Consider the following 27,521-nt stretch of genomic DNA (forward strand, 5'->3'; position numbering starts at 1 on the left):
ATTAACAATGAAGAAGTGGAGTATTGTATCAAATGCCTTAGTCAGGTCAGGATAGGCAGTATGCTCCAATCAATCCTGGTCCATTGTCTTGGCAACCTTCTCAAAAAAGTCTTTCAGGTTTTTAGTAGGCACGAACTAATTTTGATGAAATCAAAATGGGTTGGGTCAGGCATCTGAAGGTTTCATGTCTAATTAATAAGCATTTCCATGATAATTCTTTCTGTGGCTTTGCAGCTGAGACTGGTCTGACCAATTGGTCAGTAGTTTAGTTCCCAGGATTGATGGTCCACCATTGTGCAGAGGGATAACTGTAGGACTCCTTTTTTTTCAAGTGACACAAATGTTTATTTGGAAGCTATGGTTGAAAAGAGACTCCTGTGGCCCTGATAGGTCATATTTCAGACTGTTAAAAAGGCATCCCAGAACACTTCTGGGGCCCATCAAGATTTTATTTTTGGGCTTAGAGAGGATATTTAGCACCTGCTCCCTATCAAGAATTGGTGATGTTATTTTTGGGGGCAGTTGGATGGGAGTGAGAGGATGAACTTCGAGGTGAATTTGTCAGCCAATAGATATGCTAAATTTTCTAGCTCATTGAACATTGTTCTATTTATAACCAGTTTAGCACACTATTGTGTGTTGCCTTTAAGGATTTGGCATAGCTTAAGGTTATCCTTGGCCTGGGAAGATATCTTAACTTTAAATTTAGATAGATAGATAGATAGATAGATAGATAGATAGATAGATAGATAGATAGATAGATATGTGTTTATATATGCCCCCTGCAATAAAACAATGTTTTCTTTTTTTTTTCCTTGATTTTTATTTTGCACATATTGAGTTTGTTACTAGGTGCATGCATAGTAGCATAGTGATGTCTGCATTACTGAAAATTTTGTATCAATATTCTTCACACCGACATTTGCTTCATTCTATTATTTAATTAGGCCAATAGATAGATAGATAGATAGATATAGATATAGATATAGATATAGATATAGATATAGATATAGATATAGATATATTTATATCTACAACTATCTCCCTCTCCTTGATCGACACAGCAAAATGCTGACCATAAAAGGTTGACAATGAAAATGTCAACAGTTAGCTAGGCATGCTTGAGGAGAACCCTAGCCACATGTAAATACATACACACAAACACACACACTAATAAAATAATAACAAATAACGTTACTTTTATCACTTCCATTTTCTTTTATGCCTGGTATGTCTGCTTTTCTTACTTCTACTTTCTTAACTGCTGGTATTAATTGATCACATGTGATTATAACTTCTTTGTTTTCTGTAATTCTTTGTTATTCATAGTTTCAGTGCTTATAAGCAACTTGTATCGTGTAATGTTTGCAGAATCATTAGTGTGACAGTTTTGCCATGCTATTGTTCATTTTGGTATGCAGACCTTCACCTGTATTTGTCTTCAAATATCTTATTTTTCCCTGCAGTATGGTTTTGTTGTCTGCCTAAATATCACACCGTATCACATCAAAGGATATAACTGAGGAAGTGCTACAAGAAAAAAATGGGGGTATTGTAAGTTTCTTCTTGTTCTTGCAGTTTAGCTCATGAGAAAAGGCTAAGAGATGGATGATCTCACTAACAAATGAGCAAATTAAAAAATCAGCTTCTATAGGGATGAAATAAATATTGGTAGAATAGGCATAGATGTGGAAGACGCAGATTTAACATGTGAAAATTTAAGTATCATGGAAGACCAAAAGGTGGAAAAATATGCAGTCTTGTTGGAGTGGCCCTTAGCAAAAGAGATGAGAAAAAATGTGAGAGGAAGTCAATGCTAATGTAAATTATATTATGAAATGTGAAAGGACAGTGGTAAAGACACATAAAATTATGCGATGGATAACATCGGGCACTAAATTCCATATTTATTGGGGTAATCCTCCCGTTGTACAATTCTCACATAAGCTATAGCCAGAGTGCAATGAACTTTTCTCAGGAGTCAGGCCTAGCCAGTCAGAGGTGTAAACACCAGCCATGTAAAAATTAGTAGGCCATGTATCTTCTCCTCACATATTTATGGATCTGACTGTGTTTGTATCTTATCTGAGGCAATATCAATAAATACTTTCTGTTGTCTAAATTCCACCTACTTAGTCCATAAACATCATTACTAATATATAAAGTCAGTAAATATTTTCTTGTGCTTACCATTGTCCAGGCTTCATTTCTCACTGTAAAAAAACCTAGCATTTTCCCATACCTGATTTAATGTTAATAAAAACTAAGCAATGCCATTAAATCTCAGAATGACACCAGAACTGAACACTGACTGAAAATTTCTAAGCTTGCATATGGCTTGGATTACTTGAAGTGTGAGAGATCTGGATTTAGCTGCATATGTGTTTGTTCATTAGAACATTATGTCTGTTATTGCACCTACTATTCAAAAATCATGTTTGCTTCAAGGAATATATTAACATCACAGAATGTGCATTAATATACATCTACAGTCTCAACAATTGATAACGGATAGAGTTCTACTTTTCTAAATTAGATTTGCTGATATATTCATATTGTAATCCCAGTGGTCACTGATAGGGAGGGTGCCTTCTTCTAAGCTGTGGTTTAGTGCAAACTACGTTAGCAAGTAAATAGCTATACGGACATTAAATCTGCATTGCCTTCATGCATTAGATAGCTAGTAAAGCAATTTGTCTGGCAACCTGTTCCACCTCACTAGGTTCATTTTGGTGAGCAAGGCATGATTTATTAACATGAATCTGCTCTTCAGTCTCTTAGTGGCAGACAATATTTGGAAATATTGGTATATCTGTGTGTAAATAATAAATCCAGCCACAATTTATTAGAGCTAACAAAACAAAAACCTAACAGGTAATTGTTTCTGTTCTTGAGTTTTATACTTAGAAACTTTATGTTGTTTATATTTACTGTTCCAATATATGCTGAATTTTCAAAAAAAAAAAACCTTTATTATCGTGGATAGGTTATCTAAATTCCTTCACCTGTCTGTGCTATTAAAATAAGAAAATGGATATTTCTATTCATCAGATTTATGGGTCCTTCAAACATTATTTTTATTAACTCCTGAACGATTCCCACCACACTTTTTGCTATGTTTGCATGTTAACACTGGAGGAGATTCTTATACACTTGAGGTCATAATTTTGCCAGTTTAAAATTGATGAGTTCTGCAGTCCATATTTTGAAGTTAATGGAATGGGACAAACCCCAGAGTAAGTAAAACAGTACATTTTAGAAGAGTTCTGAGCTCATGAACAGGACATGCAAACAAAGTCGAGTCATGCTGTTTGTTTTCCTGGTCTGTTGCCTACATGTGACTGGAGTATGTCTCTGACATCTAATAACACTACAAGACACCATTATAATGTTGTGCTACTTTAAGGATGACTACATTTATTTTATTTTTTTTCCATTTAGCATAACAAGTACAGACAGTTCTTTCCAATCTCTGCACTGTTCTACAGTGTTGACAAGTAAATCATATCTGGCAGCAATAACAATTTTCCTCTTTTAGTGGCTTCATTTATAAAATCCACAGGCATTCCAGAGATATGAGTGAATCAGCATTTGATTTTTGCGTGCGTGCTTTTGGTACTATGCCTGTATTCCTGCATGTGATGCTATTGTCAGCAGGATGCATATGTTTAATGGGATGCCATGCCAGGAGTCCTGCAGAGTCTTTGTGTTAGACATTTCTGATTAATTATATGATTGCTTTTTTTTTTTTTTCAAATTCAGACTGAATTAAATAACAAGCCATCAATAGTAAAATGTTTTAATCTGCAGCAACTGCTTGCTGCAGCTTTCTTCATATGGTATAATGCAATTGATGCCTGAGAGGATGCAAGTCTACAGATTACAGGGCATAAGTAATATGTCTCATACAGACAGCCTCAAGGCCCTATCATTGTATTCTCTCTGCTAAAGGTTGTTGACGGTAGATCTACACCTGGCATACAAGGCACTGTCAGACATCACCCTGATGGACCTCCTGTATATCTGTACAACAAACAGCACCAGAATTACACATTCAAAAGATGTAAACCTTGCCTTTCATATAAATATGACCGGCTGGAATGACAGGAATGTATCTCATTGACTACCCTTCCCTGTAACGGGGTCCCCATCCAAGTGAAGCAGAGTTCCACCATAAGCCAATTCAAGTGTATCATGGACAGTTGGATGGGGAACAGGAAATTCATCCCTGGTCTGACACCTATGTTTCTAATGGACACAAATGCAAGTGAAACTCTGAAACGCACAACTATAGAACGATCCAAGGGATATCCAGGAAAGAAAAAGGACGCTGCTCGTACAGGTAATATCTTTTATTTCACTAGTGCAACATAAAACGTGGTGCAAACAACAAGTTAAGCGCTTTCAACTGAACAACCTCAGTCTTCATCAGAACAGTGCATTCAAGAGAAAACAGAGTATATATAGTGTCAGTTACTGATTTAGTTCAAAAATTGCGCCAAAACTTTTAAAGTGACACAGTGAATAAATAATAACATGTTTGGCTAAATCCATAGATGCATCCAAAACTCACTATACAAACATGAATATAAATTAATATATTAAAAAACAACAATGTTTATAATCATAAATATTCAAGATAAAATATAAAATTTATATGTATGTAAAATCCTATATGTTTATTTGCTATATAATGATTTATTAAAAATATTGAAAATATAAAAAAGCAGGTACTGTCTCACATATGACAAGTTCTTTTGTTGATAATAAGTGGACAAATAAGCACAATGAACATAATGATATCATTGTGAATAACAGTATGTGCGATGATATGCATAGTGGATTTTTTAACCAATTTTTAGGGGATGAATACAATTTTGATTATGGACTCAATAAGAAACAGGATTTGGTTTTTAATACTGGACATTTTAAACAAAATAATTTAAAAGAAATGATTTACAGCTTCAGTAAGAAGTTGTTGCAGTATAAAAACACAAAAATAGATATTGCTTACTTATCAAAATGTTTAAACACTAAGATTGTTCCCAAGGGTATCAGATTTTTTAAGTTACCCTTGGGTATATATTATACTAGTGAAATGAAAAAGGAATTTAATGAATTGTTTGACAACTTTGGTTTGCTATATTTGAGAACATTAATTAAATATAATGATGAGAAAATGATTAAGTTAGCTGATGAGGTAGAATGTATGAACAACATTATAATTAAACATTGTGATTTTTATAAATGGAAAGATCTATATTATAAACAGTTTGATGTCACACAAGAAAAAGTTAAGAATATTTTTGAGAGGAAAGATAGAAAATTAAGAAGGGATATAGAAGCGTATGAGAACAATAGAGCATATATATGGCCTGTGGATAGGAAAGAGAATGTGTTTATAGAAGAAAAAACAGCATTTAGAAATAGAAATAGAAGTACCAATAGGGAAGAAAATTTTCGGGGGAGGAGATATTTTCCAGTCCCCAAATACAACAATCCACGCAATCAATGGAATTAATTAAAAGAGTAGATATAGCCACAGAACCTCTCTTCGAGTTTGTTTTGACTCCTATTTCACATTGTTCTGTTAGTGGTGATCAACATTTCACTAGTTGTTATGATAATATCTATGACGTAACAGAAAATAAGGTTACTCTTGAGGAAAATATAGTTATACTAGAACATACCAGTGAACTAATAGATATGTCTTACAATCAGTTTATTCAGCCTTCTACAGTAACGAACAATAGTCATCTTGATCACATTGACAAAATACAACAGATAGTGAGCAGTCATAATGGCCTTAACGTGTATAATTATACTGACTTAGTCATTGAAGAAGATTTTTTTCATTTAATGAGCAAAGGCATGAAATTCATACCCACAGTTCGGATCAATTTGGTAGATACCATTAAAGAGATCAAACTATATTGTAGGAGACTCAATCTGGCTTTACAGTTTGGACCCCAAGATAATTCCAACATTCACTTCAATAGTGAATTAAAGAAGAAAAGTACATATGTACCAGTTAGTAACCAGCAAATTAGTAATTATGAACGGATGGTGAATAAAGATGTTTATTGGTTAAACCATCATATACATACAAATATAGGTGGTAAATATAGTTATTGTGATAATTTAACTAAGAATGAAAGAAAGGTTTTAAAAGATATTATACAGAACAAAGAAGTCCGCATTATGAAACCCGACAAAGGGGGCGGAATTGTTATTAGTTATACTTTAGATTACAATAACAAAATACATAATTTGCTGTATGACTCAGGTAACTATGAAGTCATTTCTCTTAATGAAATTAATATAGGGTATAAAAGAATAGACCTCATTTTAGAAGATTTTTTGATAGACAATAGAATTAGTAATGAGATCTATACATTTCTTAACACAGATTACCCTATATTAGCCAAAATTGTGGGTATTCCTAAAGTACATAAATCTGTGGAGGATCCACCATATAGACCTATAATTTCTGGATCTAAATCCAAAACCTAGAATACTGGTGTATTAATTGATTCATGGACAAAACATATATACAAGGCTATGCCTCATATTATGAAGGATTCTTGGAGTTTTTTGAACAACCTTACTGCTGATAAATGGAGTAAAGACTACATATTTATCACTATAGATATAGTTGATTTATATACATGTATACCCAAAGAGACAGGATTAGAATTCTTTTCCAATAGTTTAAAGAAATATTCTGGATATAGCTGGGACAACATTTGTGTGTTAACTGAAATGATGTCTCTTGTTCTTGAATATAACTATATCACCTTTCAAGGGGAATTTTTTAGACAGAAAACTGGCGTTGCCATGGGGGCGTCTTGTGCGCCTGTTTTCGCAAATATGGTTATGTTAGAATGGGAAAATGAATTTTTATTCAAGAGCCCATATTATGACCAAGTGGTATTTTACGCCAGATATCTGGATGATTTGTTCATTATATGGAAAGGCCCCAAAGAGACGATAGAAGAATTTATTACATTTCTTTACAATACTACAGATTTTTTAAAATTCACCTATAATTACAATAAAAATGCAATAGCATATTTGAACACATATATTAGCAACACTAGTACTGGATATGCATCTAAAATTTATAGAAAACCTACTTTTTCCAATGACTACATTCAGTATAATAGTAACCATCCACCATTTATGTTTAAGAATGTAGTAAAAGGACAAAGCATCAGGATAGCAAGGATGTCATCCACTAAAGAAGTAATGGAAGAAGATCTCAAGTTATTATATTCTATGTTTAAGAATAGAGGCTATCCAGACAAGTTACTTAATAATGTTATCCAATATGTATCTACACAATGGGGATTTCGATATAAACCTTTGTTAGGTGTTCAAGAGTCAGTAGATGGTGATCGTTATAGTAAAGACAACAAGTTCAGTAGAGTATGTATTCTTACATACTCTCCACATGTTCAGTATATTAAAGAAATATTAAATAGACATTGGGGTGTTATTTCATCCAATAATTTGGAACAGATGTTAGGAAAACAGCCAGTTATTGTATATAAGGTAGCACCTAACTTAAAAAGGATGTTAGAACATTCAGATAAGAAAACTAATTGTTATGGTAAAGATAAGAAAGCCAGTAGGAAGTGTGGATCTTGTCACCAATGTCCATATATAAATACAGTTGGTAGGTTGAAATTAAGTGACATTAATCAAACAGAAATTATATGTTTAGGTGGGAATTGTAATAGTAAACAGATAGTATATATTGCCAAATGTATTGTGTGCACCGCATTCTATATAGGAAAGACAGAAAGGATGTTAAAGAAACGTATTTATGAACATCTTTATAAAATACGTAGGAAGGATAAAACTAATGCCCTTTATAGACACATTATAGAAAAAGGTGATACACACAGTTTCTTGTTTAGTATTATAGATATTATTAATCAAGACAATTACAATTGGAATTGGAAAGTACAATTGACATTAAAAGAGAGTATATGGCAGATTAGAACAGATGCCACTAGATATCCCGGCCTAAATGATCACATTAGTATCAAACCATTTTTAGAAGTTGATCAATAAGTGTTCACTCATGTTAGGTTGAAATTGTTTTTATATGGTATCACCAATTTTCTCATACATTTATTTGGTTTATATATTGTTTTCTTGTTTAGTCAGGTAGCCACACTAGTATTTATATAGTAATCAATATTTAATATTTAAATATGTTATTTATTTTTCACTATTTATTATCACATAATATAGTTGATTCATCAAGTAGGCAGTATTTTTAATATTTTTAATATTGTCAATATTTTTAATAAATCATTATATAGTAAATTAACATATAGGATTTTTACATATATATAAATTTTATATTTTATCTTGAATATTTATGATTATAAACATTGTTGTTTTTTTAATATATTCATTTATATTCATGTTTGTATAGTGAGTTTTGGATGCATCTATGGATTTAGCCAAACATGTTATTATTTATTCACTGTGTCACTTTAAAAGTTTTGGCACAATTTTTGAACTAAATCAGTAACTGACACTATATATACTCTGTTTTCTCTTGAATGCACTGTTCTGATGAAGACTGAGGTTGTTCAGTTGAAAGCGCTTAACTTGTTGTTTGCACCACGTTTTATGTTGCACTAGTGGAATAAAAGATATCACCTGTACGAGCAGCGTCCTTTTTCTTTCCTGGATATCCCTTGGATCGTTCTAATAGACACAGGCAGACTGTAAATAATTAATCTTCCAAGCCCCTGCTTACAATTATCAAGGGTAGCATAACTTGTTAGAATTGTGGGATGCATGGCTAGGCTTAAAGAGACCCTTCTGGTCATTAGCCTAGTACACACCTATGAACCTATAAGTCTGCCTTGGTGTATCTGTCCTTCAATTTATAAATCTGGAAGGCTAAAAATGACACTGGGAAATGCCATAAAGGTTACTAAGACAGCAATGAAAACAAAAAGCTTTGAAATTTCCAAATAGGTTGAAACATTCTAGGATCCATTATTCTTTTGTTGTATAACTCTTTGTAGGAAGAAATGAAATGCTAATAGCAATTTCAATGACTTGATATTCAGCTGGAGTATTTTTTAAGAGGTAGTTAAATGGCACTGTGAAATAATAATATGCAATTGATGTCTGCAGGTTCAGGAAAACTTTTCAAGATTATTATATTATCATCTTTGTTTTACATGCATGAAATATCTTAGTTGAACCATAACTGTCATCCACAGAGAAACAATGCAATGAAATTAGTACAATATAATAGGTCCACACATTGTTTTTGTGGTTATACCTGCAAACACGTTGTTAACACCAAATAAAGTTGAAAAGAGACGTTATTTTTCCTGCTGTAATGAAGTATTGAGACTTTAGCATCCTAGCTAAGAAACTAAATAACATAAAATAAATGCATGCTGGGTACAACTAGAATAACAAGAAATATTTACCTCATGTTACTAATGGTGATAGCCTTTTGGGGGCCCCATCAAGTGTCAATTTGAGGGTCCCTTGGACACTTCCACTATCACCATGTCACTATCACCCTTCCTTAGTGCCCTTGTAGTTTATGCAATACAGTTTTAGGAGTTGTGCAAACAGACTGAGCTGTAGCTACAATGCTCTTACATTACAGCAGCCCTGTGTACCACACTATATTGGTCGATCTCATAGAGGGACATTCACAGTGACTGACATGTAATTTCAGTGATGATACATTACAATACCTCAATCTACAGGGCTGGCCTTCATTGAGAAGGTGCCCTAGGCATTGCCTACAGTTGACCCCCTCTGCACACAACCTCCAGTGTTCCCCTCTTTTTTACTTTCCATCCTGAGCTCCCCACACCTGGAATGCTACTTTTCTTTCTTCCCTTTCTCACATTTTGTCTTATTTTTTCAGCTTTTTTAAGAAGCCATGACTTTCCATATGGTCTGACATACATGTTTTATATAACTTTTTCATGCAGTAGTGGCTTGAACAAAAATCATTATTAAAAAAAGAAAATAAATTCAGTGCTGCTGCTCAGTTTAATTGTCCTTGTATCAATATAAACATATGTTATATAGCCAAGAGAGAACAGTAACAATTGTTTAGGAAATAACCTAATTACGGTGGTGGTTTGGGGACCAGCCATTGGGATATCAATGCTCTGAAGTGAATTTTACAGCATTTTCTCAACCTTTTGATCCTGAACAAAAAGTCATGGGATTGGGAGGGTAGCCTAATGGTTAAGGTGTTTGCCTTGCAAACACAATATGCAGTGTTTGAGTCTCATGCGGGATAACTGACTAGACTTAAAATGGCTTGCAAGGGCAGTTAGCCTAGCATGAACATGTAAAAAATAATTTCAGTCTTATTTTTGTCTTTAAAGAATGACATAAGTTGTGGCCAAGGATTAATGTTCAAAGCTGACAAAATAGTAACTCACAATACACTAACAAGATAATTGCTTGAGACGATACTTCCCCCATTAAAAAAGTCACTACCTACGCATCCCTGTGGTGTTAGATTGGGATGAAAGCAAAGGTTCAAACTGCCACAGTCATGTATTTTAGTTGACTTCCATCATACATACTTTTTACCCCTATCCTCTAAAAGCAAACACCTGTATACATGCCTAATGTGTGATTGTGAGCAAAGTGTGAAAAATAAATCATCGCAGAAATGTATTCCAGCTTGTTGCTCCTCAACAGTATACTGCCCCTACACAAGCAATAGTAACCTTCTTAGCATACCTCTGAGGTGTGTGTGAAAAGTAAAAGAAACAATAACCACACTGACCCCAGGCCCAGTACTTCCTGTGCACATCTCTGGTGTTTGATTGCGGTAAAAATTAAATAAGTAATGGCCACACCATCTGCACTCCCCAGCCATGCAACATCAGTCTTCTGTACACACCTCTGAGCAGGGCTGGTCTTAGAATGGGCATGGCAGAGGGCAGAGGGCACCACTTTGTCCATGATAAAATCCATTTATACAGTCCTGAGTGTGGGCATCACCAGACCCTTAGAATATCTATGTGCCTGTGGTCTGTTATGTATTTTATGTCTTACTTTTGAAATATAATTATTAATTACTGCTACCCAAAAAAAATATATATATGGCCATTATTACTGTGTGTTAAAAATTAAAAATCATTGATATGTTTTAAAAACATACACACACACACACACACACACACACACACACACACACACACACACACACACACACACACACACACACACTCACACATGCATACCATGTTCACCTTCAGGGAAACTAGAGGAATTCCAGTTAATCTGCTGCATGTTTTTGAGGTGCTGGCGAAAACCAGAGCACATTGACAGACACTGAGAAGGGAGGGCATGCAAATTCCACAAAATAAATCTACAGCCAAGAACTTAACCAGAGTAGTGCTACTCACTGTGCCAGACGAGATGAGTAGTGGCTTTCACACAGATCCTCCTCATGCAAACCCACAACAGTAGTAACCTTTCATATATAAGGTCTATCTTTGTGATAAGTGAAATAAATCATGCTCAACATGTTATTCTTAAATACATTGCAACCATACCCTCCATTCATGTACACACACACACACACACACACACACACACACACACACACACACACACACACACACACACAAACACACACGGAATTCCTGAAATTATGTGTGGAATTTCTTACCCACCACAATCAGAACCTCTTCAAACCACACCATTTTCAAGAAGTCTCTGCAAAAATACCTCTCCAAACTATGACTCTGTACTTGCTCAAATAATTCTTCCAGCATTACATGAAACTAGAAACCTCTCCTAACAACTTTAACACTTTGAAATATCTGTCTATCTTCACTTAATTTAACTCTTCTCCCTCTCAGTTTTATGCATCCTCTGCTACAAGATGAAATTTAAAGAAAAGAAAGCATAATTTTAATTATATATCAGCATGTGCATTGTACCTGGATGTAAATCATTATTTTTGTATTTTGTATAATGTTGCTTACTAGTAACTTGAATCTGTTAACAGTCATTATGTACCATTATTTCATCAATATATATGTAATATATGGAGCTTTTCTCCCTGGGTAACCACTGAAAAAGGGCATTCCTAGGCCCAGTGGATATCCCGGAAAACAAATGCAAATAAAATAAATAAAATTATGATTATGCTAGAAAGTGGAGAAAATTATAGCTAACTTGTTAGTCTTTCACTGCACCCCCCCCACAAACACACAAGAATAAGTCATAGCAATAGTAGCTCTACACTGATTTCACAAATAATTTTTTGTTCAACACTAGTACTGCCACACTAGATCTGTGACTGTTGTTAAGTAATCAACAAACAACAGCAGCAGTAAGTCACTTTTAGTCACCTAATTGAGGAGTAATGCGTACTTGCTGCTGTCCTTGATTTCACATTAATTCCATGACTTTACTTTATATTTTTGCCTTGTCTGTCATAAAAAGTTTCATTTGCTGATAAATCATTCAGGCATAGATCTCAACCTGCTAAGATGCCAATGTGGAACACAGACCATAGCAATGTGTGACAAACAGACAAAATGTGGAGCACCCTATTTTCACATTGGACAAAAAGTGCACCTTGACCATGGCCATGGCGTTTCAACCAAAATATACACACGCGCACACACACACACACACACACACACACACACACACACACATGCACATATATGTGTACACAGATATTCATGCTTCATACATCTCAGCTGCTCAGAATTTTGCAGAATGCCCAAATTTTTGCCTCGTATTTTTGGTCTTTCCTCATAAAATATCTAGCTTTCTGACAAATCATAAAGGAATTACATAATAAGGTAATGATAGAAATTTGAGTCTCAGACATCATATCCTTCATGTTAGATCCCACATAGTAATAATGAATCTGAGTATATACCTTAATTCAGTTATTTAATAAAGCATACATCCATAAAAGCCCCAACATGAATAAGAACATTGTTAAATCTTAGAGGAGCAAGACTAAAAGACAGGTTAAAATCATATCATCATGCCTAAATTGTAGCCTGTTGAAAAGTATTAAAACAATTTCTTGTACTTGTTGCATATGGGAACTTAGGATGGTGGTATCTGTTTCAGAGGAACTGAAAGACTGCAGTATCAAATGCTGGTATTGTAATAATATATTTTCAAGTTATTTTAACACAAAAATAGATGGTCGCATTTTTTTTCTTTTGGTATTTGTTTTTTGCACGTCGAAATATATCATGCGGTTGCAATTCAGTTACAAACCCATCACTTCTTAAAAGCACAGAGCCAATACGAGGGGAAAAGGCTAAGAGCTGTAAAACTGTATAAGGCAAATTGTTGAGCAACACGGTGAGTGCAAATAGTTAGTGTCCTGCTGTAAAACCATAAAAATGCTTCTTTTAAGTTACTCGTGGTTGCAGTTTGGATGATATCTCTTATTTACAAAAATAAATACCAGCACAGAGGAGATTTTTAGTTTTTGTCCAGTCTTGGTGCTGGCTGCTACTACTAGATTGAAACATATCAAGGGTACTGTTTTAATTAATATTAACAGTAGATGCATATTGTATCATTGCAGTCTCACTGATATCAATTTTACACATGTCTGTGCTCTTTATTTTAATAGCATTAATCACTGCACTACTCTAGACATTACCGACCTCAAAGTTGTTACATTAACAAATGTTAAACTGTAAATTATTTATGGTATCATCTTAAGTCAGACCTATCACCAGAGCACATGCAAATCAGTGTTTATAGGTGTGTAGCATTGCCTACTGTTCCTACTCGAATAGTCACATATTTAGGAGCTCTCATTGGCTCTCATCCTCAGGAACAGTTATTTGATTGGTTCATATACTGCAATGGCAACTGGCTGGAATTGCAGAATATGAGCCAATCAAAAACTGTGTAGCACAGCCAACGCTGTTTAATGCGGAACAGTGGAGTACATTTTTGACTGGTTTGTATATCACAATGCCAATTGTCAGTAATTGCGGAATACAAACCAATCAAAATCTCTATAGCAGAGCCAAACATGTTCAATGCAGAAGAGCAGAACAGTGGGTTCACTTATGGTCGAAAGCAGATTGTCGCACCTAATCCAGATCACTTGGCTGCTCAGAATTCAGGATTATAGACAGTCGTTAATGTCAAACACCAGAGTTCCATACTTCTCAGTGTCCAAAAAAATGCTTGTTGATGCCAAGCATGATATTCTATTAACATTTGTACAGTAACATTTAAAAACAGTTCCTGATAATGAGCCATTATGTTTGGTTTTGCCTAGAATTTTTAAGCAAATAATTTCAAAGTTATAGTATCTGGTGTCCTGTCAGAATTTATAAAAGTTCCTGAAAGAGAAGATCAGCCCTGAAGACTGGGAGCATCTGCTGTTCTTAAAATCCAGTAGAAGTGCTGTGATTGTTCTGGGCTTCCAACCTTTAGAGCTCAACTTGCTAATGTTCACTTATTAGCTTTATCTTAACAGGGTCATATTGCAAGCCTTTTTTGATATAGCATGTAATCAGAAAATGATCCCCCCCGCCAACCAGTAGTAGCTTTTGCAGGGCCCTCACACAGTCTAGGATGATTACTGAGCCCTCATAGCCATGGGTATTGTAGATGCCTAAAGTCATCTATAATGTTATTTTGGGGGGAGTGAATGTCCACCAACAAGATTTAACTAAGTCAAGGGCACTATGTTATTCTAAAATATTTAATAGTGAAGCCTGCTACTTAACAAAACATGGTTCCTCTAACCAGATATATGTTTCTTTCCACTTCACTAACTACCTTGATTATAGCAAGCTCAGATGCTCATAAGCCTAGTACTTAATGCACAGTAGGAACTTCTTATTGTAACATTCGTTAATGTATGTTATGTACTTTGCAGATAAAGATTCTAGTTGTCTACTGATGTACTATGTTCTTCATCTGTAAATATGTTGTAAGTAATTGCTATGTTAAATTGTTAATCACTATGTAATCCAATGTAACTACTGTCTGTTTATTTTAACTGTGGAGCTTTTCTCCCCGGGCCTCCGCTGAAAATGGACCTACGTCCAGTTGGACACTCCCGGTCAACAAATGTAAATAAATAAATAAATAAAATTAGAAGAATTGGTGCAAATCCTTAGGATTCTTCATCCTAAAGAGCTTATAGAACCCTCATGGTTTATTAACATCACAAGATTATTGTACTATATTTTGTTGGTTAAACAAAGATGTAACAAAATATTAAAATAAGATAACTTACTACTTGCTGTAGTTGAGGGCCCCCATGAACCAGGAGGCAAATTATATTTAAACTTTTTAAGAATGCTGCTGTGTTTCATCAACTTGATTTTCAGCTGTATTATGTTCTCATTAAATTCCAGGGTGTGTCTAGTCCACAGTACTGAGAACTGTTTTAATTAATTATAATACTTTATATGTAGATGAAAGATTTGCAAAACACTAAACTCTGTTCACATAAAATATGCTTTATTTAAGCCTAGTCACATTTTAAATAACCATGAAACCATAAGGGAAAATGACCAAGGAGAATTATATGCTTGCAGAGACAGGGTCTTTAAAACTAAACTTCAGAGTACAGTAAAATGACAATAACTGTATTTCCAGTGGAGACCTTTCTTTTTTAATACTCCGAGCCTTGTCATATTTCTTGATTTTTTTCAATCAGCAGAAAACAATGCCATCGATTAATAGTAAGATTCTTTCTTTTCTTTTTTTCTATTTCCTCCTTAATTTCTTCTTTGCTTTCTCCCTCTCCTTAATATCTTTGACGATAAAATGAATGTCTTTAAACACAAATAAGGGCATTAATACAGTTCATCTGTACCTTGATAAAAATGCACAGAAAAATTAACATTTATCCTAAAATGCCATTGGAGTTAGGGCACACTCAGTCCCCTGCCCCTCCTTACAATCAGTGCATAGGTTGATAGATTACAGTGGATAAAAATAACTTTTGTATGTACTTATCTATAATCAGGATTTTTCAAAGAATACAGATATTAAGGAACTGTGTGCTAGGAAAAGCACACTATACAAGTCTGTTATCATTCATAAGGTTAACTTAACAATGTTCCTTGTCAAGACATAGGAAATACATGCATACATACATGCACATACGCATATATGTACAGCTATGATGTACTACATGGATTCATCATGTGCTACTGGGTTTGATTCTTTTATTCTTCACATGCAAATAGTATGAGTTTGAGCAAGACAATTAAACAATCTGTGATCTTGGGTCAACCCAACGAATGGAGTGTGTGCTTTGTGAGTTTATTATTTAGTAAGTACATAAAAGAAATCTATAGCACTGTCTTGTTTTCCTGTATTAAATAACAGAATACAAAGAGTAACCAGATGCCTTTGGTAGTCAGTAAGTCAGTGCTGGGCATAATTATGGTGACACACTTGGGAGGAGTAACAGTTGGTTTAACTTGCTGGAGAACAGGAAATAGGGAGCTTTACCAAATACTTCTGCTGCTTATGAAATGTTTGTCATTTAATAACTATAGTTAGTATAAACTTTCATACAAGCTGGTTACCAGCAAGTTGAATTTATATGTATTTTACATCTAGATCCCAGCAAGAGAACCTACTTCTTTCTCACCCATGTCTGTATTTGTTGCATGAATTTCCATGCCATAGTCCTGAGTATGACTAAAATGAGTTACCATGTGCCTAGAAAATGGTATGTGCATTAAGTAAAAACAACTAATGACCCAGAGGACAAAACTAATACTATAAAGCAGTAAGTAAAGCAACCCAAGTATACTGAAGATGCCAAGTTAGTTCCCAGGAAATGAGAGCTGCTTGAAAGGTGAATGTATTTTAACCAAACAATCTAGAAAAATACTTGAAAAGTTCAGCTCGGAGAAGATCCCAGATGTCAAATAATTTAACATGAGTTGAAAGACCCTCTATGTGACTGGAATGTGAAACATCAAATGAGGTTCTGCCTTAGTATGACAGTATAGTACTGTAATATCATTGTTTAACTTAGAGTAGCTTAAAGTATGGAATCCAATTGTACTACAGGGTGGGGATTCCATCAGCATGCAAGAAAGGCTGCTAACTACAATGCGCAGGTGTGGAAGGTCACTATTACATAAAGATCAATAGTTAATAAAGTTACTAGTAATCAAAATAATAATGGAAAAAGCACAGAGAGTACTACCATTAATGCTGGGTGAATGCCTGATATGCTAAACACCTCTAAGCCAGTAAGCAGATACATCAGTCAAAGCATGGAAACAAAGGTGATACTTAGGCATCTGTAAGCAGATGACTACTATATTGATTAAAGTAACAAGGTGAATGATTGGTGCTTCAACCGGCCAGTATCAAACAGTAGACCTGCTGCCTTTAATGGTTAATGTTTAGGTTGTTTAAGGCAAATTGTTTTAAGCCATGCAGTTTGGGTAAGACCTTTTCCTGAACATAACAGGAGATGGAATAACATCTGAAGCTAGAATATGATGCAGATTTTGTGTAGCCTGATACTGTTATGCAACGCACTGTAAGGAGCTTATTTATAAACAACAAAAGTAAGGTTCAAGGAAAGAATGCTGGGAAGTCTCCATATTAATCATGGAGGGATTGAGTGATTGGAGGATTTTCAGTAACTGACAGCTCTTTCTTGGGCCTCACTTTAGACATGTCCAGTTATTTCCTCTAACTCCCACTGGTTTCTCTAATGTTAAGTAGAACAAACTTAGAGAGCATTTCCATACACTCAGAGGCTCAACACAAGAAAAGTTTACCATTGATCTAGTGTACTACAAGAGGACTGCAGGGCTATTACAAGGGTCAGCATTTTTGTTGGCAAACTATTAGTGATCTCCAAAGCTGGATACTTGTTGGAACTTTGTGATGGGAGGAAAATACTCTGTAATAGGAGTTGGTCTAATGTACTGGTGGCAGGGTTCTCCATTGTGCCTCCGACTTCCTAAGCATGAGTGACAGAGTAGAAGCTGAAGAATCCTGCTTTGAGTTGATTCCTAAAAGAGGCTGGTACTCAACTCCCAAAGAAAGAAGTTTTCACAAGCAGTGTATGATAGGATGACAGGAAGCTTAGTATATTGGCATTGTTAAAAGCATTTAGTCCTACACCCTGTATGGTTCTATTTAATGTCAGGTGCAGGTTCTCTATATGAGGATATCAGACAAATATGCTCTGCTAAACATTTTCATTTAATGAAATTTTAAACCTAATTGGATAAAAGTGAAAAAAAAATCATTTTAAATTTTGAAGAAAATTTTAACAGACAATTTTGTCATGTAGCTTTTTATATAATTAGGCATTGAGGTAATGGGAGTTGTCTTTAAAATGAGGCATATAAGCTACATAACGACATGATACTGCCTGAAAAAAAATACACCCACCACCCCCACACACAAAAGGCAAATTATAGTCCTGACCCCTCCTAGTAATATTTTTTTGAAAGTGGAATAGAATGATTTCAAATTTTGCCTGGGGGCCAGTTCGACCCTGGCTGATAACTGAAAACCAAACTACTCCAGAATTACAAGGAGGCCTTGGTCACCTGACATAAATATGTTTATTAAAGCAGAAAAGCTTCAGATTTGAATTATTGCACATAAAGGAGACTATTGTATGGCCTAAAATAGGTAGTCATACAAATTAAAAAGGGATATAGTGCAGCCAAGAACATAACACCCAAAATATGAGAAACAACAAGCCAAGCAGGTATACTAAGATGACACGTGTAGCAGTTAGGAAATCATAATGGATCCCAGGGTGTGAAAGGCAGACACATTTCTTTACATCATTTTATGACAGTATCTCAATCCAGATCTATCTTTATGTGAAGTATTTTACTCTTATAGATAGTTTACAAAATCTGCAGGTATAATACATTTTAGTAAAATATGGCAGTGCTTCCTATCATAAAGACATACTAAGGGAATAACAGTTGCTGACATCAGTGGAGGAGTTTTATTGCTAATGTGTGCAACCTTCTAGAACAGCATTCTCTTTACAGCATCTCTGGCTTTCTTCTTCTTGACAGAAGGGTTTAAAGCTGTTTTAATATGTTGATATTGTCTGAGACCAGAAAAGGGAATTTGGTGTCGAGTTTTACTTCACAGTATTTTCCGTCCCTTTGTACAATGCACTCATCACTGCAAGAGATTATCCGTGTCCTGCTATAGCGCAGGTCAGTGAAAAAGCCTTCATGCTGCTTTTTGCCCACTGCCCAGCAGTCTATTCTGTTACTCTAACAAATTCAGATATGTGCCATAACTATGTAAGCTGTGGGAGATTAAAGGCTTCAGTGTTGTATTAATGACTTCCTTTTTATGATTCAATGATGTAGTAATTTTCTTATGCAATGAATACTTTTACAACGGAGAATGTATTAACATTAATATTCAGAGCTATACCTCTGCTAAATTATTTTTTAAAGAAACTGACTATGACCGTTAATTTTATTTTATGAGGTTTACTTCTAGTTATCTTATTTATTAAAGGCTTAAGTATTAATTTTTAGTATGAGGAAAAACATTTTAATTTCAGTTTTCCCTTAATAGAGAGTTTTCATATGGGACTTGGATGAAACTATCATCATTTTCCATTCATTGCTCACAGGATCTTATGCAAACAGATATGGAAGGGTAAGTTTAAAACATATAATATGTTAAAAGTTATGTGTTGCATCATAATTATTAGATAACCTACAAATGATATTTAACTGAATCCAAAATATAGTTTTGTGTATAGTTCACCACTCATGCTAAACAGGTCTGACAGTAATGTAGGACATTATTTTCTGAGCTGGTACACAGGATTTGAATTGCTTAGAAATAGTAAGGCCTTGTTAAGTTTAATTCTGGTGGCTGCTGAAAAAGCAATTACATGAAAATGGAAATCAAAGTCTAAACCAGTTGTATCTGAAGTACTTAGTATTGCAAAATTGATAAAAGAACTGGAAGTGGAATCTTTAGAAGAGGGTATGTGCAAATGACAAAGAAAAAAACAGAAATTGTGGGTACGATAGAAGCAGAATGCTTTGAAGAAGAAGAGTTAAGTTTAAGGGAAGGCAGTAATTGAGCAATTTATGTAATATTGAATTGATGATATTTATACAAATGAATACAGGTGATGTATAAAGTTTGTAGCATGTTTGTGAATATGTTTATATGGTTTGTTTGCTTTTATGTATATGTATATTTGCTTATCTCTTAACTGATAATTCCATAATGGTGTTTAAAAAAATGAAAATCAAGACCGAATTTACCTAACATTACCTAGTTATGTTTTCAGTATTATCTATGTAAAGTCTTCGGGATTCCTGTTTGCTGTTGTTATACTCCATGACTACCATCTGTTGAAATTAGAAATAAAAGTGAGTCACATTCATAAGGAAATGTTGAATTAAATCTTTACTGTGGTGATATTTGTACAACATCTGTGTTGGGACGATTCATGAATCATTGCAGTTGAACATATCTGTATAAACTGCCTTCTTAAAGATCACATTCAATTTTGGTGAACAGCCTTTCGTTTTTGCATAAAAAGTGCTTACATGCATCTTTATGCATGCATACACTTTTTATGCAAACACTAAAGGTCATTTTACTCTAGTTTACAAATAAAAGATTTTACAAATTTCTTTTGAGCACAAAGGACTAAACATACACAGCTGTGTTTATGGTATTAATAATGGGTAGGAAAGAGGTTGTTATGTCACTTTGGGTTCCAGCTCTGATTATGCTAGATTAGTGTAGGTAAGTAATGTTATGTCATTGCCAAACTATTGATTTAACAGTTTGACAATGACGTAACTTAATTCACAATTACATACCACACTAATCCAGCATAATTAGCACTATAACACAAAGTGACATAATTGCCCCTTGCCGGCCCATTTATGTCAATGCTGTAAACATGGGTCTGTACATTAGTTCAGAAGAAAACTTTAAAACTAAATTTATTTTTAAATGTTGCAACATGAGCTTTTATTTTCACACTAAAAAGTGCTCAAATGCACACTAAAAAGTGTTCAAATGCATAAAGATGCATCCAAACACTTTTTTTGTCATGAAAACAAAAGATTGTTTCACACATTTAAGTTTGATTTTAAGCAGCTGTTAGAACACTCTTTGTCACCACGTCCTTTAATACTAATGCCCCTCTGGACCTCTGTATGTATTCATACCTACCCTATTATATTTATTTACCAGTAAGTCATTCCAAGTACATTGCTCTTTCAGTAAACAACAGTTACCTAAAATTTGATTTTAAATGACGAGACTTACCACTTACTACTCACTTGCATCTTCATTCTTATTTCTTTCCTCCATTAACTTACCCCATTACAAGAAACATACACTGTAGTATGGACTGTCTGTTCTACCACTGAATACCTAACCATTTCCTAAAGATGGCTGGTCCTGATAACTCAACACTATCCTTCCTACGTATAGATATAGACAACTGTTTGTATTACCTCAATGTTTTCCTGCTCTTTTTATCTCATGTAACTCTACAACAGACTTTCTGCATCATTACATTTTTTGTAAATTCTCTGCTTAATCAGTACTGAAATTTATTCAATTATTTGTGATTCATTTTGCTAAGAAGTGCTGTGTTTATTAGTATAACTGGTTAATGCTTCTCAAATGCTATGGTTGGATTTATTGGGAAAACCTGTGGCTGTTTCATAAGAGTCATAAGCAAATTTAAAAGTGCTGGGTATTTAAAACATTAATTTTGGTTTTATGTGGTCTTAGCCTAAATGCAAAGCTTTAAAACGCAAGAAAGCTCTATCTGTCTGTTTATCTTGATTGCAAACCAGTTACAAAGTTGCAGTTAGGCAAAACGTGTTGTAAAAATGTTTGTACTAGGCATATGTGGTAGGCTTTTCTGCATTGTGTTACTTTTGCTAATAATAAAAGAAATGCAAAATGATTTATTAGGTAGGACATTTTTAAACATAGGGTGGGCATTAAAAGGAATAATGGACCTTTCAGGGTTGTACATTATTTCCCTGTAACGTTCTTCCTGTCAGGCACAATTGCCTCCTTAATCTATGTCAAAATAATTAATCAGCAGCACTGTACCCATAGCCAACCAATAGCCTCTGTCACACTATCCACTTCTTTAACTCATTCAAGTCTATGTACCTTTTTTAGTAAACACCCATAGCTTCTTATGGAGTCCATACCTTTCCTGGGTCTGACTTATTTGACTAAGCAAGATTAGAAAGGTCAAATAGTCATTAATAAAATGACACTAAGGTTGTTAATCTAGGATGTCCTGCAGTTGAAAAGCCTTGATTATCTTATGCTTTTTAAGTTGATTTGTCAAAAAATGCTCTGAAAAGCAAGCCGGTGTGTAGGCTGTAAGAGGTGCAACATTCTACACTACACTACTACATTGCTGTTAATGAGTTAAAAATACTGCAGGCTTTTTATCCCAAACCATTAACTTAATGTTGATTTTCTATCCTTTAACATAATGCTCTAACATCTAGAATAGTAAAACTTTCTTCGCACACACACGCGCACACAAGCATACACACACACACACAAACACACACACACACACACACACACACACACACACACACACACACACACACACACACACACACACACATACATTATTAGCTCGAGTTTTCAGAGTCTGCTGCTGTAGAAAATAATTTTTATTATTTGACACCTGTTGCAAGATTATATTGGCTAAGGTACTGATATTATAAAGCATCAGTAGTAACAATTGTACTTTAAAACAATGGCAGTTGTACGGTATCCAAGCTTATTAGTAAACCACTCAGGAACCTATATGTATTTCTCTTTGCAGTGGACAGTTTGGATCTAATTTTGCTTTTGCAATGTGTTTTTCAATATTTGCATTCAGTTATGAGACATCAGAGAACAGTTAACCCTGATTATTTATAAGTTGCTGCCACTTCTTTATTTGCTTAGCTCACTTTGATTTTATGCAATGCATAAAATGCAGTGATGTCTACTACAGAATCTATAAACTCAGACTAATATTTAGTGCCATGGATAGAATGTGTCTGCTGCCTGTAACTATCTCAAAACTTTCAGTAATAACTGTCATATAGTTCTTTATCTAAAGGTATATTTATCAAAATGGGAAATGAGAAGCATTGTGTCCTGTAAACAGGACAGTATCAGTGTAGGATGTTCTTCATAGTGATCACTGCTGCAATAGCCTTAGCTCAATGGATTATATTCTGCCAAGGATATGAAAGCCAGAGAGCTTTCAAAGCTTCAGGGCAGCTTCCATGCACCCAAACTGTCAAGTGGCTCAATCTGAGCTGACTAAAAGACAAGTTTGCGCAGAAAGTGCTTCAGAGCCTTACTGCCGCTGAAGACTATGCTATTAAAGCAGTATATATCTGCATAGAATATTTATTATACCAGTTAGTGCACATGCATACAGTATTTATTATAGGAGTTTGGACATATACATAGATTATTTTTATAGCTGTTAGTACATATGTATAGAGTATTTATTATAGCTGTTAATGGATATGCATAAAGGATCTATTATAGCAGTATATATGCATAGAGTATTTATTATACCAGTTAGTGCATATGCATAGATTATTTAATATAGCAATTTGTACATATGTATAGATTATTTATTATAGCTGTTAGTACATATGTATAGAGTATTTATTATAGCAGTCAGTATATATGCATAGAGTATTTATTATAGAAGTTAGTGTATATGCATAGAGTATTTATTATAGCAGTAAGTACAATTGTATTGAGTATTTATTATAGCAGTTAATACGTAGCAGTTTGTACATATGCATAGAAGATACATTATTAAGCTTCCTTGGGCATCAGATGCCATTACTCTTTTAAGCAAATTCTGTTATCCTGCCTAGGAACATTGTCTTGTTTTCAAACAAGAATCCCTGAAGAGACAGTAATTGATTTATTACTGTTTTATATTAATAAAATATAGTTTATTCACATTCTACATTACCATATTTTAACTGCATTGTTGTTATTATTTGTTTCACTTATATATTGCATTTTTGTTGCTCTGTAATGTGCATCCATTGCTGAAATACTAAAGACAGTATTCAGCTGAGTATCTGGTTGATGCTGCATGAATGATGCAGTTTGATTTCTCATTTTCTGTTTTCTCATAGTCTACTCTTGGCCCCCTTATTCTCCTATATACAAAGCAGCAATCTCAAATAAATTACAGATGCATTAATAGACTGCTTATCTTATCTAAAATCAGAGAATGTCTCCTATTGCATGCACACATGGTCAAATAGTTCAACTCAGCAAGCTCACTGAGGATGAAATGACTTTTAGAATGGGCAATGGGAGCCTAAGAAAACAATGGAATTCTGTTTAGTAAATAAAAAAGCACAGGATTTAGCCATCACATTTGTTCTGCTGTGGGACCTGCAAGCTTTTATAAACAGTTTATAATCACAGAAGGTGAAAATGTTTGCATTTGTATTTATAATGGAAAATAAAGGATGGAGAATGGGGTGACAAAGAGAAGAACGCTGCTTTTTTAAGTGTATGGGCTTCTGGCTACAAAAGAAATTGTAAGAAACAGGTTTCTTCTTTTTTTACCAGTGTGTTGATATTTCCCATCTTTCAGATGTGAACATTACCTGAGAAAGACATATTGATTGACTGATGTATTGAGTAGCTGATAGACTGAAGCATTGCTTGACATAATGATCGATTGGCATGTTGACTGACTGATTGATTGACTGATTGATTAAAAACTAGGAATAACAATCTGGGCACAAGAGACTGAATCCTAAGTCAGCTGAAATAAAATAAAATAAATATTGTCAATACATTGTCAAATAACAAAGAAAATGGACAAAAAGTGCGATCAGTATTGCAGAATACATGCTTTATATGTGAACGATCTGCTAAGGCAGCTAGGCTATGTATTTTTTTACTGTAATTAACTAAAAATTCTATAGTGCACTGTTACTGTTGTACAGGAGACAGCACCAGATGAACCTCACAAGGATGATTAGCTGCTAGAGAAGAAAGGATTAATAGGCACATAAATGCAAACATTTGAAAATGATTGAACAGATGCATGAGCATTGTGGGATATAAAAGAAGAAGAAGAATCTTTTTCTTTGACTGAAGGGAACTAGGAATCTATATGCACTGAAAAGGATTTCCTGATGCCACCTATGTTTTAGAACTGGATGTAACAATGTCCATTTGTTTTCTGGTGAAACAATAATAGGTGGTATTTTATAGCAGAATTCAGAGCAAGGGCACACGATCAGTAAAAGCATTACTGCACCCATGAGTATGCGTTATATAATGCATTGAAGCACTTTGTAAGAAGAAAGCTGATACTTTTCCGGAGTGTTTGGGTGTGGGGAGAGATGGCAGCAGCGGCATAATACACAAGAAGTTTCAAGTCTGCTGTTGCTGGGAAAGGGTTACTGATGGCAGACAGTGATTGTCATCATTTTCACTGCATTCTTCCTTTACAGGTATTGATGAATTATGGATAATGAAAACTTTAGGGTTGAAGGTGATACTACGATATGTTAAAATGTTAGCCACTCCTGTGGCCTAGAGGTGCTAGGGTTGACTTCTAAATGTGGTAAATCGCAATTATGCCAATGTGAGTGGTTATGTTTTTTTTTTTTGCTTTTCTTGCCATTTTATAAATACTGTATTGACAATTAAGTACAGAGCAAGACAGTACACAAACCAGTCAACAAAAAACAGTCAATAATACAGCAGTTGACATTCTGCATGATAGACTTTACCTATGCCAAAAACATCCGTCAATATTATGTCCATTCACACTCTTGTTTTGTACAGTGGATATAAAAAGTTTACACACCCCTGTTAAAATGCCAGGTTTTTGTGATATAAAAAAATGAGACCACAATAAATCATTTCAAAAGTTTTCCCACCTTTAATGTGACCTATAACCTGCACAATTCAATTGAAAAACAAACAAATCTGTTGCGGAAAAAATATAAAAAAATAAAAAACATACAATACGCTAGTTGCATAAGTGTGCACACCCTTAAACTTGTTGAAGCACCTTTCGATTTAATTAAAGCATTCAGTTTTCTTGGGTAGGTGTCTATCAGCATGGCACATCTTGAATTGGCAATATTTGCCCACTCTTCCTTGCAAAAGCACTCCATATCTGTCAGATTGTGAGGGCATCTCTTGTGCACAGCCCTCTTCAGGTCAACACACAGATTTTCTATTGGATTTAGGTATGGGCTCTGGCTGGGCCATTCCAAAACTTTAATTTAATTCTGGTGAAGCAATTCTTTTGTTGATTTGGATGTATGCATGGGGTCATTATCATGCTGAAAAGTGAAATTCCTCTTCATCTTCAGCTTTCTAGCAGATGCCTGAAGGTTTTGGGCTAAAAGTGACTGGTATTTGGAACTGTTAATAATTCCCTCCACCTTAACTAAAGCCCCAGTTCCAGCTAAAGAAAAGCAACCCCAAAGCATGATACTGCCACCACCATGCTTCACCGTGGGGATGGTGTTCTTTTGGTGATGTGAAGTGTTGGTTTTGCACCAACGTATCTTCTGGAAATGTGGCCAAAAAGTTGAACTTTGGTCTCATCAGACCATAACACATTTTCCCACATGCTTTTGGGATACCTGATATATTTTTTGCAGATTTTAGCTAGGCCTGGATGTTTTTTTGTGTAAGAAAAGGCTTCCATCTTGCAATCCTACCCCATAGTCCAGACATATGGAGAATACTGGAAATTATTGTTACATGTAGTACACAACCCGTACTTGTCAGAAATTCCTGCAGCTCCTTCAGTATTGCTGTATGTCTCTTGGCAGCCTCCCTGATTCGTCTTATCTTTTCATCAATTTTGGAGGGATGTCCAGTTCTTTGCAACATCACTGTTGTCCCATATTTTCTCCACTTTTTGATGACTGTCTTCACTGTGTTCCATGGCATATCCAATGCTGTGAAATTTTTTTTGTGGCCTTCTCCTGATTGATACCTTTCAACAATGAGATCTTTTTGATGCTTTGTAAACTCTCTGTGAACCATGGCTTTTGCTGTAGCAGGCAACTGAGTAAATGTCAGAAAAATCCTACTAGGATAGCTGAACTTTATTTGGGGTTAATCAGAGTTTCTTTAATTGATGGCAGGTTTGTACAAAAGAAGACTGAATGCTGTAATTAAATCAAAAGGTCGTTCAACAAAGTATTCATTTAAGGGTGTGCATCTACAACAAAGTATTAGTTTAAGGGTATGCACACTTATGGAACCAGCATATTGTATATTTTTTTATTTTTTGTATTTTTCCCTTAACAGATTTGTTTGTTTTTCAATTGACTTGTACAGGTTATAGGTCACATTAAAGGTGGGAAAAGTTTTGAAATGATTTATTGTGATCTAATTTTTTGTATCACAAAAACCTGGCATTTTACCAGGGGTGTGTACACTTTTTATATCCACTGCATATACAGAAACAT

General features: G+C 34.6%; 1 protein-coding gene across 9 annotated transcripts in view; it reads left to right on the plus strand.

Annotated features, from left to right (window-relative positions):
• EYA1 (EYA transcriptional coactivator and phosphatase 1) overlaps positions 1–27,521 on the plus strand; it is a 398,871-nt gene that overhangs the window by 166,689 nt on the left and 204,661 nt on the right. For all 9 annotated transcript variants that reach the window (XM_044067272.1, XM_044067274.1, XM_044067271.1 and 6 more), the window contains one exon: positions 19,588–19,671. In XM_044067272.1, coding sequence (XP_043923207.1) covers positions 19,588–19,671 — 84 coding nt within the window. The remainder of the gene's footprint in view (positions 1–19,587; positions 19,672–27,521) is intronic.

Source organism: Protopterus annectens, chromosome 3.part1 (assembly GCF_019279795.1).
Source record: "Protopterus annectens isolate FY-2018-M chromosome 3.part1, PAN1.0, whole genome shotgun sequence".
Taxonomy (NCBI): domain Eukaryota; kingdom Metazoa; phylum Chordata; order Ceratodontiformes; family Protopteridae; genus Protopterus; species Protopterus annectens.